Source organism: Oryx dammah, unplaced genomic scaffold (genome assembly GCF_014754425.2).
Source record: "Oryx dammah isolate SB20612 unplaced genomic scaffold, SCBI_Odam_1.1 HiC_scaffold_9, whole genome shotgun sequence".
Taxonomy (NCBI): domain Eukaryota; kingdom Metazoa; phylum Chordata; class Mammalia; order Artiodactyla; family Bovidae; genus Oryx; species Oryx dammah.
Genome location: NW_024070193.1, coordinates 42,890,086 through 42,907,748, shown reverse-complemented (window position 1 = coordinate 42,907,748; position 17,663 = coordinate 42,890,086). Strand labels below are relative to the sequence as shown.

Here is a 17,663-nt window from a genome sequence, read left to right as displayed (position 1 = left end):
AGTTGCCAGGATGAGGTAATGGGCAATAATTCATGTGGCTCTCAGAAACATAAATCACTCAGCCTGATGGAGTGCCTTTCCATCCCAGGCAAGCCTCGGTGAGCAGTAGCTGCAATGTGCATAGAGTATTTGGGCTTCACTGAGGCCTTGGATGTTCTTCCATGTGGCATTCTCATTAGAAGGTCAAGGAAATTCATCCTGCATTCTGTTACTGTCAGGTGAATGCACACATGGCTGGAGGCACCTTTTCAATGAAGATTAGCACTCTGGCCCCAACTGGTCATTTCAACATGAGTTAATGGGGTCAAGGTGGGGACAGCCATGACAGAGTGGGATCTGCCCTGCTCTGGGTTTCAATCCATCAGGGCTGGCACTAGCTAAAGTGTCATTTGCTGGGAAGACTTTCCAGAGTCATAAACCAGAGGTTTACAGATCCTTTTTGTTTAGCAGATACAGCATTAACATCAAAGAGTGAATGTTAATCTATTTGGTCAGATCTGTGCTCTGTATTGTTTTATACCAGTTCTCTAATCACATTTTTGTTACCTGCTTAACCCCTGGATAGATTTGAGGCTGTCACCCTAGAGGACATGCTACCTTACTAGAATCAACCATGGCCTTTCCAGGGCCTATTGATAGTATTTTTAAAAATTTACTACCCTGCCTATATGAGATAAGGCCCATTATGTAGAGGATTTGAAAAATACAGAAATAGGAAAGCACAGTCATTACTACAGGTATTGGAAACGTAGGTCCAAGGGGTCAAATGTGGCCCATTGCCTGTTTTTATAAAGTTTTACTAAAACACAGCCATCTGTATTCATTGGCATACTGTCTATGGCTACTCTTTTGCTACAAGGGTAGAACTGTGTAGTTGCAATAGAGAATGTATGGCCTGCAAAACCTAAAATAGTTATTCTCTAGCCCCTTATGAAAAAGTTTAGAAAGTCATGGCTTAGCACCTAGGTGCTCAGGAAATATTTATCAAAGAAACAAATTAATCTGCAATCCCACCATGTAGAGAGAACCACAATTCACACTTTGGTGTATATTCTTTAGTTTTTCTCTGTTTATAAATAGCTATAGTTATATTTTAGGAAGGCTAAACTATACCTCCTATTTTTGTAACCCACTTTTGTTATTTAACTATATATTATGGGCATTTCCCAATTAACTTACATATTAACTATAATAACTATTAGATCATTATATGATTAACTATTATACAGCACAATTTATTTATTTATTTTTTAAATTTTTTATTTTGTATTGGGGTATAGCCGATTAACAATGTTGTGATAGTTTCAGGTGAATAGTTAAGGGACTCGGTCATACATATACATGTATCCATTCTTCCCCAAACTCTTCTCCCATCGAGGCTGCCACATTAACATTGAGCAGAGTCCCATGTGCTATACCATAGGTCTTTGTTGGTTTTCAGTTTTAAATATTGAAGTGTGTACAGTTCAGTTCAGTTCAGTCACTCAGTTGTGTCCGACTCTTTGCGACCCCATGAATCATAGCACGCCAGGCCTCCCTGTCCATCACCAACTCCCGGAGTTCACTCAGATTCATGTCCATCGAGTCAGTGATGCCATCTAGCCATCTCATCCTTGGTCGTCCCCTTCTCCTCCTGCCCCCAGTCGCTCCCAGCATCAGAGTCTTTTCCAATGAGTCAACTCTTCGCATGAGGTGGCCAAAGTATTGGAGTTTCAGCTTTAGCATCATTCCTTCCAAAGAAATCCCATGGCTGATCTCCTTCAGAATGGACTGGTTGGATCTCCTTGCAATCCAAGGGACTCTACAGGTCCATCCCAAATTCCCTATGTGTCCCTTTCTACCGTCCTTCCCCCTGCAACCGTAAGTTCATTCTCCAAGACTGAGTTTCTGTTTTGTAAGTTCATTTGTATCATTTCCTTTTAGATTCCACAAATAAGGGATATATTTCTCCTTCTCTGTCTGACTTACTTCAGTCAGTATGACAGTGTCTAGGTACATCCATGTTGCTACAAATGGCATTGTATCATCTTTTTATTGGTTGAGTAATATTCCATTGTATTTATGTACCACATCTTCTTTATCCATTCCTCTGTCGATGGACATTTAGGTTGCCATATCTTGGCTACTGTAAACAGTAAACAGCATGATTTTTAAATTGCAGAGAAGTTTATTGGATGAATGTATGAGGATATTTAACCAATATCCTGTTGTTGGATTATGTTATATTATGTACAAGTTTTTACTTTTATGAATAATGTTGTGATATAAATTTCTGCACATACTTTTTTTGGTGTATGCTTCTGATCCTAGAAAGGGAATTGTTTCATCTCATGTTGCACATTATTTTTTCACCTAGGTATGCCTTATCCTCACGTACACTGGCAGTTCCTTGAAGGCAGGGATCCTGTTGTAAACATATTTCCACCACAGCTCCTCTTGTTCTCTAACACAGACATAGTAGGCATTCAGTAAATGCTTGTGGGTTTGTATAATAGATGCCCAGCTACTTCTCTCTGCTTCTCTGGATGCTATAAATCCCACCTCAGCTCTTCTCCTTTGTGAGGTCTCAGCTGACTCTTCAGCACCCCAAGGTCCCTCCTCCTTCTGGTCATCTGAATTTCTATATCACTCACTACTTAGACCATATTCTATCATTCTTCAGAGCTTTCAAAATGGTGTAATGTACACTGTATAAATTTCCCATGGCTGCTGTAACAAATTACTGCTTATCTGGTGACTTAACACACATTAATTCTCTCATAGTTATAGAAGCCAGAAATCTGAAGTCAGGTTCACCAGCCCAAAGTTAGGATGGTGTCAGAGGGCCCCACTTACTCCTTCCAGAGATGCTGGGGAGAACCGTTCCCTGCCTCTTCCGGGTTCCAGGGCTACAGGCATTCCCTGGCTTGTGGCCACATCACTCCAGTCTCTGCCTCTGTAACCTCATCACCTCCTGCTCTTCTGTCTGTGCCAGTCTCTTTCTTTCTCTTTCCTATGAGGTCACTCGTGATTCCATTTAGAGTCTGCTTGGATGATTCAGGATAATCTGCTTATCTCAAGATTCTTCACCTAATTGTATCTGCACAGTTCTTTTCTGCCATTGAAGGTGATAGTCACAGGTTCCAGGGATTAGGAACTGAATCCCTAGAGGGGATTTCATTATTCAGCCTTCTACAACACATCATTTCTTTTGACCAGCTATTTGCAAGGAACCAACTTGGTGGTTGACACTGACATTGTGCTTAGTGCCTGTCGTCACAACAGAGAAGAAAGGACTTGGATATGCAGAGCTGTAATCAAAAGAGCAGTGGCCAAAAAGCTGGGAGACATAGATTTTGGTACCACATTGGGGTAAGGGTCTCCATTCCTCAGTTTCCCTTTAGCGAATTAAGGGGCTAGACCAATTATTGTTTCCTGAAGTGAGGGACGAGCACCACTGATAGTGTGTATATATAGGATAATTTTAGGTGGCTCACAGAGACAGAATTAAATAGCATTGACTCACGCAAATAGATACTTATTTTTTTTAATTCTCCTTCAACCCCTCTTAAGGAGAAAATTGCTGTTAGGTGCTAGCATGTCTTCAACACTTCCTCTAATACTTACCAAACTCTTTTTATTAAAACAAACAAACAAAACAAAACACTGGTCTCAGCTACAGACTCTAGGTAGACTTTAATAACATTATTTTATGGTCATTGTATTTATTTTTACAGTTACCTTCCATTAATGGAGAGTGACTTAGGTTTTTCCATTTATTGCAATACTGTAAAGTATCCCATGTAAAAAGTGAGGTGATGTAGAGAAATATATTTTTAAAAATACAGGATAGAGGGCTTTTAGAGAATGGGAAATGTGGGAATGACTGAACTTTGGGGAGCACTTAGATGTTTCCAGGGGTCCCTAGTTCTGTGACTTATGGATTCTAGGAGCAGGGTAGGATTGGAAACATAAAGGAAAATGCCCTTGGTCAGAGAATGCAGCTGGAAATTCAGGAATTAATGATTCCTGATCTTTTCCCATTTAAATGCAGCTGATCTTTCAAGGACCATTGAGCAGCAAAGCCGTGAATATTAACCTCGTGTTGAAAATTGATCACGTCCCATTTTAACTCACAGCTTCTGGTAGGAGGGGCCATGGCCTTATTCTGACCTTTCTTTGCTTTTCATTGAACATCTGGAAGGTGTGTAAGCAGCTTCTGTCTAACTTCTTGAGAAGGAATGGCTGCTATTTGGACACGGCCCAGATGCTGTAGGGAAACCCCCTCTCCCACCCACTTGGCTTTGAACTCTGCTTGAGAGACCTGGTTTAACAATCGAAGTAGGGATGCTTACAGTGCTGTAGAGCTGGGTCTGTGCTTTGGATCACAGTGGGGAGTGGCAGTCACATCTCTCATCTTGTCAACCATGATTGTAATTCCTTAGTTTGTTTGGAACCGGATAATTTCCTCTTAGAGGAAGATTTTCCTGGTTGACAAATAGCATGGTCATCACCATCATTAAATAATTCTTATTTTTTTCCAAAACATTAGCCCATGTACTGTGTTTTCTTTCTAGGGGAGGGTCTGGTGATGAGAAGCAGAGAGGGAAATGCCAGTCACTTCACCCAGCTCCTTTCCAGCATATGTGTTTTTTCACCCCCCAGTAAGCTGGGAGCGGACATAATTTGTTTCCAGGAGGACTTGAGTCAATGTGATTTGATCATCTATTCTAAGCCTGGCCTTCAATACCCTGAGTAATATGAGATGGATAAAGACAGATTATCAAAGCTTGGCTAACTTGGAATAGTACATATAGTAAGTGCTCAGGAGTCCACTGTGGCTCTGATGGTAAAGAATCTGCCTGCAATTTGGGAGACTTGGGTTCGATCCCTGGGTGGGGAGGATCCCCTGGAGAAGGCAATGGCACCCCACTCCAGTACTCTTGCCTGGAAAATCCCATGGACAGAGGAGCCTGGTAGGCTGCAGTCCATGGATTCGCTAAGGGTCGGAGGCGACTGAGCAATTTCACTTTCACTTTTCACTTTCAGGCATCGGAGAAGGAAATGGCAACCCACTCCAGTGTTCTTGCCTGGAGAATCCCAAGGACGGGGGAGCCTGGTGGGTTGCCGTCTATGGGGTTGCACAGAGTCGGACACGATTGAAGTGACTTAGCAGAGCGACTCACACACATACACACAGACACCCAGGAAACATCTCTGGCAAGTGATACATGACTTAGAGCTTAATGATTAGGTGAAATTAGGCAAATCACTTCACCTCTCCGTGCCTCAGTCTCCTTTTTTTGCAAAAGGGAATAACAGTAGTAGGGACTTCTTCCTAAGGAGACAATTTGTGGGAAGCACTAAGCAGTCATTTTCTGCTGTTTTTTCCTTCCAGAATTTTGCAGATGGGAAAGCCAAGGCCCAGAGAGGCTAACTGATTTGCTGAAGTTCACACAGCCATCAAGCTTCAAGGCCAGGCTCTGAACTCAGCAGTCTGATCCCAGACTCAGCTCTTGGCACCGCATCACCCAGTGGCCCATTTATCAGGGCTGAGGCAGCGATAAGATTTGAGAAACAATCCCATTCTGGGTCTGATCCCTTGTGTGGGTGGGGAGCAGAGCTAGCCGGCAACGCCTAGCAGGGTCAGGCCGGCGGGGTTTGAATCCTGCGATTCCCACAGGCCCTTTACCTTCTCGTGGGCCTCAATTTTCTGTAAAATGGTGTGATAGCCACCCGCTCCCTGCCGCCCATTTCTGAGGTCAGAAGTGATGAAGGATGCGAAAGGGCCTGGGCAAAGTTAATCAGGGACGGACTGATGTCAGTGGTAGGGGTCCTGGGCAAAATGAGAGAGATAATTTAATAGAAGGTGCTGTGAGCCTGCTGGAGTCTGCAGACAGGAGCTTGCTTCTAGAGGGTAGGCGGGCTCGGCTGGGCCGGGCGCGCGGCCGGCGGTGGTTGCCGGGGAAACGGCGCGGAGCCGCTTCTGGCCTGGCAGCCGGTGCGCTCCGCCCCTAGCCGCGTAGCGCGGACCCGGGCGCCCTCTGGGTTTCGGGGCCCCATGACGAGGTGCCTTTTTAGGTACACGAGGCTGGGAGACCCGGCTAGGTAGGGTGCAGGGCCCGTGCCGGGGCGTGGAGCTTTCCGTGCAGGACTCAGAGAAGGAAAGAACCGTGGGCCCAGGCTGGAGAGGAGGCGGGGAAGGAGGGGGGGAACCCAGCGCCAAGAGGCCGAAGGATGATTCACCGGCTGTCGCGGGTCGATATACAGTCCTTGAGGGCCTGTGGACAGAGGGCGCGGCCTGGGCCTGAGAGTCAGCTAGCTCTGCTCACTGAGCGGCTGCAGCGGCAGTGACTCCCCCTTCTTGCCATTTATTTCCTACCCGCTATGTACCAGGCACAGGGAGCCTCATGTGCACACCACCTCTCGCCCTTTTGACAAACCCACCAGGAAGGTATTGTTATTCCCAATTTTATAGACTACAAAAGAGACTCAGAGAGCCAAAGAGACTTATACAAAGTGAAGAAAACCAGGTTTGGAACCCAGGCTGGCTCTCCCCAAAGCCTATAGGCTGTTTCCTTCCTGCTATGTCCTGACACCTCTCCGTGGAGGCTGTTTGCAGAGGGTCTTCTAGGCGTCTGGCACAGCCCACACGTTATTTCTAGTCTGATCTTTGCAGCAGCTCTGCAGGATATCTGTAGTTACCTGCCTTTTACAGACTGGAAAACAGCTCAGAGAAAATGACTTGTCTGCCCAAGAGCTCACAGTGGCCTCTGGCAGAGACAACAGTCCACCTCATGAGAGCAGCTGGGCTTCAGGCTCTGCTGCGTCCATCCTCTCTGTCACGCTGCCTCTCGTTAGGCCGGAGGAGGATGGCAGTGCATCCCTCAGGATGCTGTGCACTGGGCTGGCAGCAATGAGAATGGATCTCCATCTTGCTGTTTTGCGGGCCTCGCGGGCCCCATTACACTGCTCTAGTTGGAGGGGTTGAGCGTAAAATCTGAGTAATAAAACATGGATGTCACTCTTGCCTTAGGTCTTTATTCCACCTGAGAAGATGAGAAATGGCCACAGAAAGCAATAATAATGAATGACAATCATAGCTAACCGTTGTTGAGCCTTTCATACAGCGCTAGCCAGTCGAATTTTCTGCAGTGATGAAAGTATTCTTCAGTGTCCAATATAGTAGCCATGCTTTTGAGCACTGGAAATGTGGCAAGTACAACTGAGGAATTTTTTATTTTGATCAAATTTAAAGAGCCACGTGTGGCTAGTAGCTACTAGGTGCAGTGCTAATGTATATGAAGCAGTATATGAAAAACTTTCTCCTTGGTCAGTTATCAACACTTAAGACCACAATCTGAGGTATATTATTAACATCCCCATTTTTACAGGGGGAAATGAGACTCAGAAATGAGGAAATGTTCCCAAGTCCACCAGCTAAGTATGTTGCAGGGCCAGGATTTGAACTGATGTTTCCCTCCACCACAGGAGGGCCTGAGGTCAAGGTCAGGTTGCAGTGGGGGACATGGTGACAGCCAGAGCCAGTGAGAATGGCACTGAGATGACAGCTGCAGTGTGGGGTGGAGACTGGAGATGGAGTGGTGCACGATCCTTGGAAGGGAAGGCACGGAGAACCCCAGGAAAGGCACCCTGAACTGGAGACTGGGTCATCTTGGTTCCTGTCTACCCCTTTCTCTGGATTTGAGCCCTGGCTCTGCCACTTTCTGGGTGACCCTAGGTACTCACACCCCCTCCTTGAGTCTCAATTGTTCATCTATAAAGTAGGAATGAGAACAGTACCAGACTCAGGCAGGAATGTGCAGTTGTGTAACATACCATTCTCCTTGTTTGCTCCTGAAATTTCATCCTGCGGAAGATACACCAGCTGCCTCTGTGGACCAGAGCGACACACACTCACTGGATCTTGATTTTTAGGATGGATACAGACTGTGAAAGTGGGGCCTTGCTGTCCCAGGGAGTGTCAAAAAACTTACCGCATTTTCAGGACAGGGTGCAAGGATGAGAACTGAGTGGGGCCTGCTCTTACAGTCATTCTCTGGCCTCTCCCTCTAGCCCAGAAGAGCCCTCCCCAGGCTAGGGGCAGAAGCCTCTGGGGACAAGTTATTGGCATTCTTAATTTCTAACTGGTCAGACCTGTTAATCAGAGCTGCAGGATCTGTATCCCATTTCTGGCTTTGACTGACTTTCTTTGCTCTCCTTTTTATTGTGGAAAGTTTCAAACATTACAAAAAGTAGAGAGAATAGTATAAGAAGCCTCTTCCCCATGTTCTTCACCACAACTAAACTTCTCCAGTCAACTCAAAGCCAATCATGTTTTTGTTTGTTTGTTTGTTTTTACCCATAGTATGACCACTCCCTGGTCCCTCATCAAGGTTATTTTGAAGTAAATCCCAGCATGTCAGCTTTCTAATTGTGCCAGTGACCCTCTCATAAATTTCTGGTGGGAGTACAAGTTGATGAAATTTCAGGGAAGGGCACTTTTGCAGTCTCAGAATACTAAGACCAATCATTGCCTTTCGATCTGGCACTGCTAAATGGAGAATTCATCACACAAATCACATCTCTGCATGTGTGCAAAGTGAGGCTTGTATATGGTTGTTTATTCCAGCACTTTTTATGGTGGTAAATGATCTCAAACAACCTGAAGTTCCAGGAAAGGGGGCTGGCTAAAAAAAATTAACATTTGGAATATAGAATATGGAATTCTATAGTGCTTTAAAAAGGAATGTGAAAATTCTTTCTAAAATTACATGGATTGATTTCCCCAATGGATTGTGTGTGTGCATGTGTGTTTTGTTTTTGGTTTTTTGACTGCTCCATGCAGCATGCAGACTCTTAGTTCCCCAATCAGAGCTTGAACCTGTGCTCCCTGCATTGGGAGCACAGTCTTAGCCACTGGGCCACCTAGGAAGTCTCCAGCTCCCACTGCCCTGAAGTATTCTTTAAAAGAAAAAAGTACAGGACACTGTGAATGTCATGCTATAATACGTATAAAAATAGAGGAGATAATATTTTTCAAATGTGCCATTATTTCTAGAAACATGAACTTGGAGACTTGGTTACCTTGCTAGAGAGGGACCAGATGGCTGGCAAACAAAGGTGGAAGAGAGAATTTTCTCTTTATACCCTTTCTAATTTTTGAATTTTGTACTAATTTTAAAAACTAGAACTCCCCCTTTTTTCTATAAACCTAAAACTGCTGTTAAATTTAGTCTTCTTGTTGTTGTTGTTCTGTCACTAAGCCATGTCCAACTCTGCAACTCCATGGATGGCAGCACGCCAGGGTTCCCTGTCCTTCACTGTCTCCTGGAGTTTGCTCAGATTTATGTCCACTGAGTCAGTGATGCTGTCTAGCCATCACATTCTCTGCTGCCCCCTTCTCCTTTTGTCTTCAACCTTTCCCAGCATCAGTATTTTCCAGTGAGTTGGCCCTTCACACCAAAGTATTGGAGCGTCTGCTTATTAGTTAACAAAAAGGTATTTATCCAGATGGAGTGAGGATGACTTGTGAAAGTCACTCAGTTGTGTCCAACTCTTTGCAACCCCATGGACTATATAGTCTGTGGAGTTCTCCAGGCCAGAAGACTGGAGTCAGTAGCCTTTCCCCAGGGGATCGTCCCAACCCAGGGATCAAACCTAGGCCTCTTGCATTGCAGGCAGATTCTTTACCAGCTGAGGCACAAGGGAAGTCTTATGACTTATGTTCACACAAAAACTTGCCCAAAATATTCATAATTGCCAAAAGGTGAATGGATAAAGAAACCATTAATATTATTATAGATAATGGAATATTATTCAGCAATAAAAAGAAATGAGCTATCAAGCCATGAAAAAAAGCCATGAAAAGACATGAAAGAACTATAAGTGCATATTACTAAGTAAAAGAAGCCAGTTTTAAAAGCCTACATAATGAATGATTCCAACTATATGACATTCAGAAAAAGACCGAACCACAGCGATAGTAAAACAAACAAAAAAGAGTAGTTGTTAGGAGTTGGGGCAAGGAGGGAGGAAAGGATAAATAGGTGGAGCACAGGGGATTTGGGGGGCAGAGAATGGGCTATCCTGTATACTTCAGGCTTTAGGGATTATTAAATTAACTTAATAAACTTGATTAACTTGTAGCAAAAGCAATAGAAGACAAAGGTTAAAGTAAAAGAGACAATGCCATTCTCCCAAATCATCCCATCCCCGCCCTCTCCCACAGAGTCCAAAAGACTGTTCTATACATCTGTGTCTCTTTTGCTATCTCGCATACAGGGTTATTGTTACCATCTTTCTAAATTCCATATATATGCGTTAGTATACTAATATCATATATGAAACGAATCGCCAGTCCAGGTTCGATGCATGATACTGGATGCCTAGGGCTGTGCACTGAGAGGAGCCAGAGGGATGGTACGGGGAGGGAGGAAGGAGGGGGGTTCAGGATGGGAACACGTGTATACCTGTGGCGGATTCATGTTGATGTATGGCAAAACCAATACAATATTGTAAAGTAATTAACCTCCAATTAAAACAAATAAATTTGGTCTTTTGACGAGAAAAAAAGTAAAAGAGACAGATGCAATATGGAGTTAGATTTGTTCTCTGCTATTACTCCATGGAGAGAGACACAGGGAGAGCTGTGCTTCAGGAGAACTTCTCTGGGCCTCATGCCTCTGTAAAACCAGGAGGCTATGCCAGGAGTCAGGGCGGTCCCCTGCAGCTCTGAAAGATCTGATATCAAGGCCTGTCCCAGCTCTCTAAGCCCCTTATCCTCCCTGCCCAACCCCCATTATTTTTCCGCTACTCAGTGCTGTGCCGAGATTGGAACCGTTCCTAGGGGTACCGTCTTCTGAATGAAGTCTATGCCTTGCAAGCAGTTGTTTTATTTATTTATTTTTCTCTCTCTTTGAAATCTCTGACGAGAAAAGCCAAATCTGTGCTGGCTCTGAGGAGGAGCAACTTGGGAGGGAGTTAGAAATAAGGAGATGGGTAATCAGATCCCAGCCGGTTCCACAGCATCGGCAGGCAGGCAGGCAGCAGTCGCTCCTGCCAGGGCGTTTCCTGTGAGAGAGGCTTGACTGTGAGCTGTCCAAGCTGCTCCAGGCTCCAGCTGCTTGTGTGAACTGAGGGAGGTTTCTCTGCTCTCTCCAAATCGTCTCCTGTCAGCGAAGTGTGATTTATGAGATTTCCCTCTAAAATAGGAGAATGTTGGCTCCTGATAATGCCCTGTAATGGAGGAAGGGAGTGGCTGTAGCATTTTTGATAAATACTATCTCTTTAGCCACCATCTTGTTACAAAAAGGATACAAGAAACAATACAGATGGATTAAAGTCTTGAAAGAAAATAATATGGCCTCCTCTTAGTGAGGTGTCTGGAGGGTCATTGCTCTCAACTGAGGACCTAGGCTTGATTTCTAGCTTAATTGCCACACACCAGCTGTTATGACCAGAGGCTACTTATTTCTGAGCCTCCACTTCCTCATCTGTGGAGAAAAGGTGGGGAAATACTAGTAGCACCCACTTTAGAGGGGATATTATACAGATTATATGAGATAAATTCCAGAGAACTCAACATCAGGCATGGAACACATGGTGTGCTCTGTAAGTACTCAGGATTAAGGTTATTTTGAGTCCCAAATAGTAGATGTTCTAAAAGTAATTTTTAAAATATTTAGAAAACATTTTTATAACTATGTATTAATATGGCAGGCCTTGTGCTTGTGGGAATGATGACATCTCAATCCAGTTTAACAAGTAAGCCATATCAAGGAGTGCCTGTGTAGATTGTTAATAGAGCAAAATGTGACCTTGGACAAGTTCCTGATCAGTTTACACAGAGTCTTGGTTTCTTCAACTGTAAAAATGAGTGAAGTGAAGTCGCTCAGTCGTGTCTGACTCTTTGTGACCCCATGGACTGTAGCCTACCAGGCTCCTTGGTCCATGAGATTTTCCAGGCAAGAGTACTGGAGTGGGTTGCCGTTTCCTTCTTCAGGGGATCTTCCCAATCCAGGGGTCGAACCTGGGTCTCCCACATTCTAGACAGACACGTTACCATGTGAACTACCAGGGAAGTAATAATAATATATCCATGTCTGGTATGAGTATAGTATATGCATGGCGTGTGTGACCGTGTGTGGTGTGTGTTTGGGATGTGGTGTGTTAGTGGTGTGGGTATGTGGTGTGTGTGTGTGAATGGGTGTGGTGGTTGTGGCGATTGTGTGGTATGTGTGGCATTTGTGCAGTATGTGAGTTTCTGTGGTATATGGATGCAATGTGTGTCTGGTATGTGTATGTGTGGTAGATGTGTGTGATGTGTGTAAATGTGAGGTCATGTGGCATGTGAATGTGATGTGTGCGTTGTATGTGGGTGTGTGAGGTGTGTATGTGTGTGTGTGTGCGTATGTGATGTGTGTTGGGTGAGATTCCCATAATCACAACATTTGATGTCCTTGGGCAAAAGCACTTTGGTAAAGGTAAATAGGGATTTGCTATATAGATATTGATATTTGTGCTGTGAGAATCCACTGTCAGATCTTAAATTTCTTTTGAGGAGCTAATATGACATGTGTCCACGAAAGAATTAAGAGAAAACAGCACAAGGCGCTCTGAGACTAATTGCAAGTACCATGGGAGTTCAGAGTGGGGTCATGAGGGCTGAGCCAACCAGGACTTCCTGGGAGGAGCAGTGCTTGGCCTCTAGAACACTGGTTTTAAAACTTTTTTGCTTGCCTACCCTCTACATGAACTTTGGGGGGGAAAAAAATCTCTTTTGCCTCACACATTTTAACTTGACATCTGAAATGTTTACCAGAAATTTAAACAGTTACGAAGGATATCATTTCTGCCATATTGTAAATATTAACCTTGTAGAATAAAATTACTCTACCCTCTTAACTGTATCAAATGCAGACTGAATAACAGCAATTTTTAGCTTGCCTTTTTATTGATGTGTCACTTATGTATCATAGAATGCTAAGATCTTAGTGTGCAGCTCAGTTAATTTTTACCAGATGAAGGTGTAATGGTCTATCTCCAGTATTCCAGAATGCAACCTTGCACCCTCTCTCAGTCACTACCCCCAAAGGTGATCATTTCTCTGAACTCAGTCACCATAAGTTATTTTTTGCATGATCTAATTTTTTTCCTTGCTTCTTGACATCAGCATGGTAGCAGTAGATCATTTTTTTCCCCTTATCATATGGTATTCCGTTGAATGAATATCTCACATTAAAAAAATCTTATCTACTCCTTGCATGAATTCACTTTACTATTAATATTTTAAGACTAACAAGCATTTTGAAATAAACTGCTCCTTTGAAAAACAATCTTATGTGCTCTTAATGGACATTTTGGGTTGTTTCTAATATTTAGCTATAAAGCTGGGAGTATTTTCCATATTTTGGGGGTAGACATAAACACTGATTTCTTCTGGATATGATCTATGGGTAGAATTGCATGGTGGTTGGGGGCAGGAGGAGAAGGGGATGACAGAGGATGAGATGGCTGAATGGCATCACTGACTTGATGGACGTGAGTTTGAGTGAACTCCGGGAGTTGGTGATGGACAGGCAGGCCTGGCATGCTGTGATTCATGGGGTCGCAAAGAGTCAGACACGACTGAGCGACTGAACTGAACTGAAGATAAATACCACAAAACATTTGTATCTACCACCACTCACCAAAAATTACCTGTGCAAGTCAGAAATTGTATTGCTATATTGTTCCTATCTTTATCTTCTTGAACTCATAATTCCCTTCTACTTCCTTCACAGAATTTTATAGTATGTTTTCATGCTTGAACTTTTTTATTGATTTCTCTTTTCTTTTTGTCCAAAATATGTATGTAAATTGAAATGGACATTGAAAAATTTGCTTTGACCATAAAACCCTAAGTATCTTTATTTCATATTGATTTATCATTCAGTTCATCAAAATAATATGTGTTTTATAATTTGATAAATAATTACTAAAAATAAAAAGTAAGACAGAATGGGAAGTGCTTCTCAGAATGAGATGGACGGGATGGCTTTAAGGTGCATAAGGACCATCCAGGGATCTCGTTAAAATGCAGATTGTGATTCGGAAGGTCTGGGTTGCGACCTAAGGTTTCTAATAAGTCTATGGGTATTGTTTCTAAGACTAAGACTTCTGTCTGCATCAACAAGGGGATAACGGGAGTGGGAGGGGAGTTAAAGACAGACTTTCTCCAGGTATAGTCAGGACTGACCAAGGGCTGTGTTTCTAAAAAGGCTATGGAAGATGCTGATGCTGCCGGTCTATGGACCACACTTATTGTAGCAAGGGTTCATGGTCCCTAGATTAAAGAGGTATTGCTAACGCCAATGTTTTTAACTGTTCTCTACCTTGACTCTTTGAGAAATTGCACCATAATCAGATTCTGAATAAGGGAGAAGATGGTCTTCTGCAAATAGAGAGGACGGTTGAAGAGGCAGGTGGGAAAGGAGAGATGCTGAGGCACATTGTCAGGCAAAGCAAGAGGTGCAATGGAAGTAAGATCGCAAACCCTTGCCTGTGTAACAGTTCCTGCTCTGCACCCCCTGGCAAGGCTTCCAGCGCCCCAGAGTAGCGCTGCACGCTCTGAAGACCCCTTTTCCGAAGGATGCTAAGATGGTACTGGCCACCTTTTCAGACAGGAGGCCCGTTTCTACAATAGGATTGGACCTCTCAGAGGCTGGTTTGAAGGAATAGCGAGCTCACTGCGGGGAGATACAGAGAAGTTTGGAGTCAGATAGTGGGTGGCCTTGAATTCCGTGCTAAGGAGTTGGGCTTAATACTCAGCCAGAGGAGGGCCTTGGGGAGTTTTGAGCAGGGAGCTGGTGTGAGCACAGTGTGGAGAGACTGATCTGCTGGGCAGCCTGTGGGATGGTGGGGAAGAGGCTACTGTGTGGTGATGGCAGCAGTGGCGAAACCACTGCGATCCGGCTGTGATTTTCATCTCGAGCCCCTGCTTGTGAACTTTTGCCCTGGGTGCACAGACCTGGTTTGCTCTGTCAGGGTTTCCTGAAGCCTGGATTACATTCTCTGGTGGCACCTGAGATGGTGATGCATGGAATCTCAAGGTGACTGAGAGAGGAAAACACACATGCCCTTAAATAACCCTGAAGCCTGAGGGTGAATGGCATCCTTTCAGCCCTCGGTCAGTCCTGACTACACCTGGAGGAAGTCTGTCTTTAACTCCTCTCACGCTCCCGTTTTCCTCTTGTTGATGGAGACTCAGAAGCTTAGGCTTAGGGCCTTTGATAAGCAAAAGTCTCTGGAGAGAATTTTAACAAAATTTTTGTTTTTGTTGAATCAAGTTTCTGTGTACCAAGACGGCACGTGGTTCTAGTTTTACCCTTGCCATAATGACATTAAACTGTATGGTTTAGGTAAGTTGTTTTCAGTAAGAAAAGTGAGTGAATTTACTAGATCATATGGAAGAAATAATAACCCACGTGATGTGTGGGTATGGCAAAAACCGTGGGGGTGACATGCAGTGGTTCAACTTTGGCAAACGTTGGGTTACATTGTGGAAAAACCTGGTGTTTGCTCAATCGTCCTGCCAGTGCCTGGAGAGGCTCTGGGTGGTGGGTGGTGGGGAGGGGGCTGCTGGAATCACAGTGCCTGGGCCACTGGCGGTGGGTGGGCCGGGCTGGTCCCCCTGCTGTCCCCACCACCACCTCACAGCCCGCTCCTGCCTCTGCCCACAGAGATCCGCACGCAGCTGGTGGAGCAGTTCAAGTGCTTGGAGCAGCAGTCGGAGTCGAGACTGCAGCTGCTCCAGGACCTCCAGGAGTTTTTCCGCCGGAAAGCTGAGATCGAGCTTGAGTATTCCCGCAGCCTGGAGAAGCTGGCCGAGCGCTTCTCCTCCAAGATCCGCAGCTCCCGGGAGCACCAGTTTAAGTGAGAAGGGGCGTGGGGTCTGGGGCAGTGGGAGGCAATGCTGGGAGGGGAAGCAGCAAGGAAGCCAGGACTCCCTGGGGGCAGATTGTGGGCTTTTAAGGCCCAGGGTCTGCAGGTGACTTTCATCTCCAGCCCTCAGTCTTCCTTGGTGTAAAGTGAGGGTAGAAATAGTTGTTACCCATAAAGATGCTGAAAGGAATACACGATGGACCAAGAGAAGCACTTGTCACAGACAGGAAGTCTCAATAAATGGTTCTGTTGTTATTATGCCACCAAGCACCAGGCTCTGCCTCCATCTGGGCCCAGGTGCCAGCCCATCACCTTTCAGGACATCCTGACTATACTCAGTTCTCTTTTATCTGGGGATCAGCCAGCCCATGTCTGCATTCCTTCAGCACAGTGGCCTCAGAATTGCTTCTCTTTGGAATGGATGCTCAAAGTATTCCTCCTCCTTCCTCCCCTGGAGGATGGTGCCAGGCTTAGTTGCTTATTTATATACACACATCCTCCAGGTCCTAATTTCTCACACCCCAAGCTCAGATTTTGAGGAGGGAAGGAGGCTTGATCCTCTTGGGCACATCCCTGGCTGAGTCCTCAAGCTGTAAATGCCCCCTAGCTCAGGACCATGAGGGGCCAGCGGCCAAGTGCAGAGAGAAGCCATGACCTTACCAGGTTGCGCCCCCCACCTCCATCTGTTTCCCCCTCGGCCATGCTCCCTGGAGGTCCCTATCCTCTGTGCGTCATCTCTTCAGTGAAGGGCCCTCAACCCCTGGAGACCAGAGACTTGCTCCAGCCAGTCTGTTCCATTCCTTTTTCCTCTGGGTTCAATCTCTTTTTTTCTCTCTATGTAGGTTTAGATTGTGGTAAACTACATGTAACATAAAGTTTACCACCTTAAATAGTTTAAAATGTACAAGTGTGTGGCATTAAGTGCATCCACACTGTTGTGTCATCATCACCCCCATCCTTCCCCAGAACTCATCTTACTAATGTGAAACTCTGCACCCCGTGAACAATGCTCCATTTCCTCTCCCCACCCCCATCCTGGAACTCACCCTTCTGCTCTCTGTCTCTGTGAATCTGACTGCTCTAGGGACCTCAGGTATGTGAAGCATACAGTGTTTGTCCTTTTGTGACTGTGGCTTATTCCACTTTGCATAATGTCCTCAGGGCTCACCCGTGTCCTCACATGTGTCAGAAGGGCCTCCTTTTAAGAGTGAATGAGACTCTGTTGTGTGTAGAATACCCTTTGTTCAGTTGCGTCCCCCCTTCTCTCTCTCTTTTGCCTTCTACCCTGGCCAGGGAGCACTCTTCCTTCAAGCTCTCCTCAACATCTCCTTACCTGGGCGCCTCAGCATTGTAAGCTCTCAACTTTTGTGCTTTCTTCCCTTGACCTTTGGGGAGAAGAAATGCCTTATTAAAGGGCAACAATTTATTACACGTTTGCAAATGCCATGCACATTTTCCCACCCAGTCACATCTGTTCAAACTTTCATTGCAGGAGGATACTTCTGTTAATAACTTCCTCCCAGGCACTGTCTGGCCCCTTTCATACATAATCTCATTTTTGTGATGTTTTGGAAGAAGCATGTACTTTTTAAAAAGATAAATTTAAAACACTTTTTGTTTCAAATGAAGAAAAGTAAAAGAAAAAAAATCACTCACCTGCCATTCAGAAGCTCATGCTTTGGTTCCTTTTCGTGACTGTCTTTTAGTAACAACAACAGTAATGATTTATTGAGCACATTGACTGAGTATTTGCTTTGAGT

At 44.8% G+C, this 17,663-nt stretch overlaps 1 protein-coding gene across 2 annotated transcripts in view; it reads left to right on the top strand.

Moving 5' to 3' along the window:
- SRGAP3 (SLIT-ROBO Rho GTPase activating protein 3) overlaps positions 1–17,663 on the top strand; it is a 242,874-nt gene that overhangs the window by 104,854 nt on the left and 120,357 nt on the right. For both annotated transcript variants that reach the window (XM_040245998.1, XM_040245997.1), the window contains exon 2: positions 15,702–15,894. In XM_040245998.1, coding sequence (XP_040101932.1) covers positions 15,702–15,894 — 193 coding nt within the window. The remainder of the gene's footprint in view (positions 1–15,701; positions 15,895–17,663) is intronic.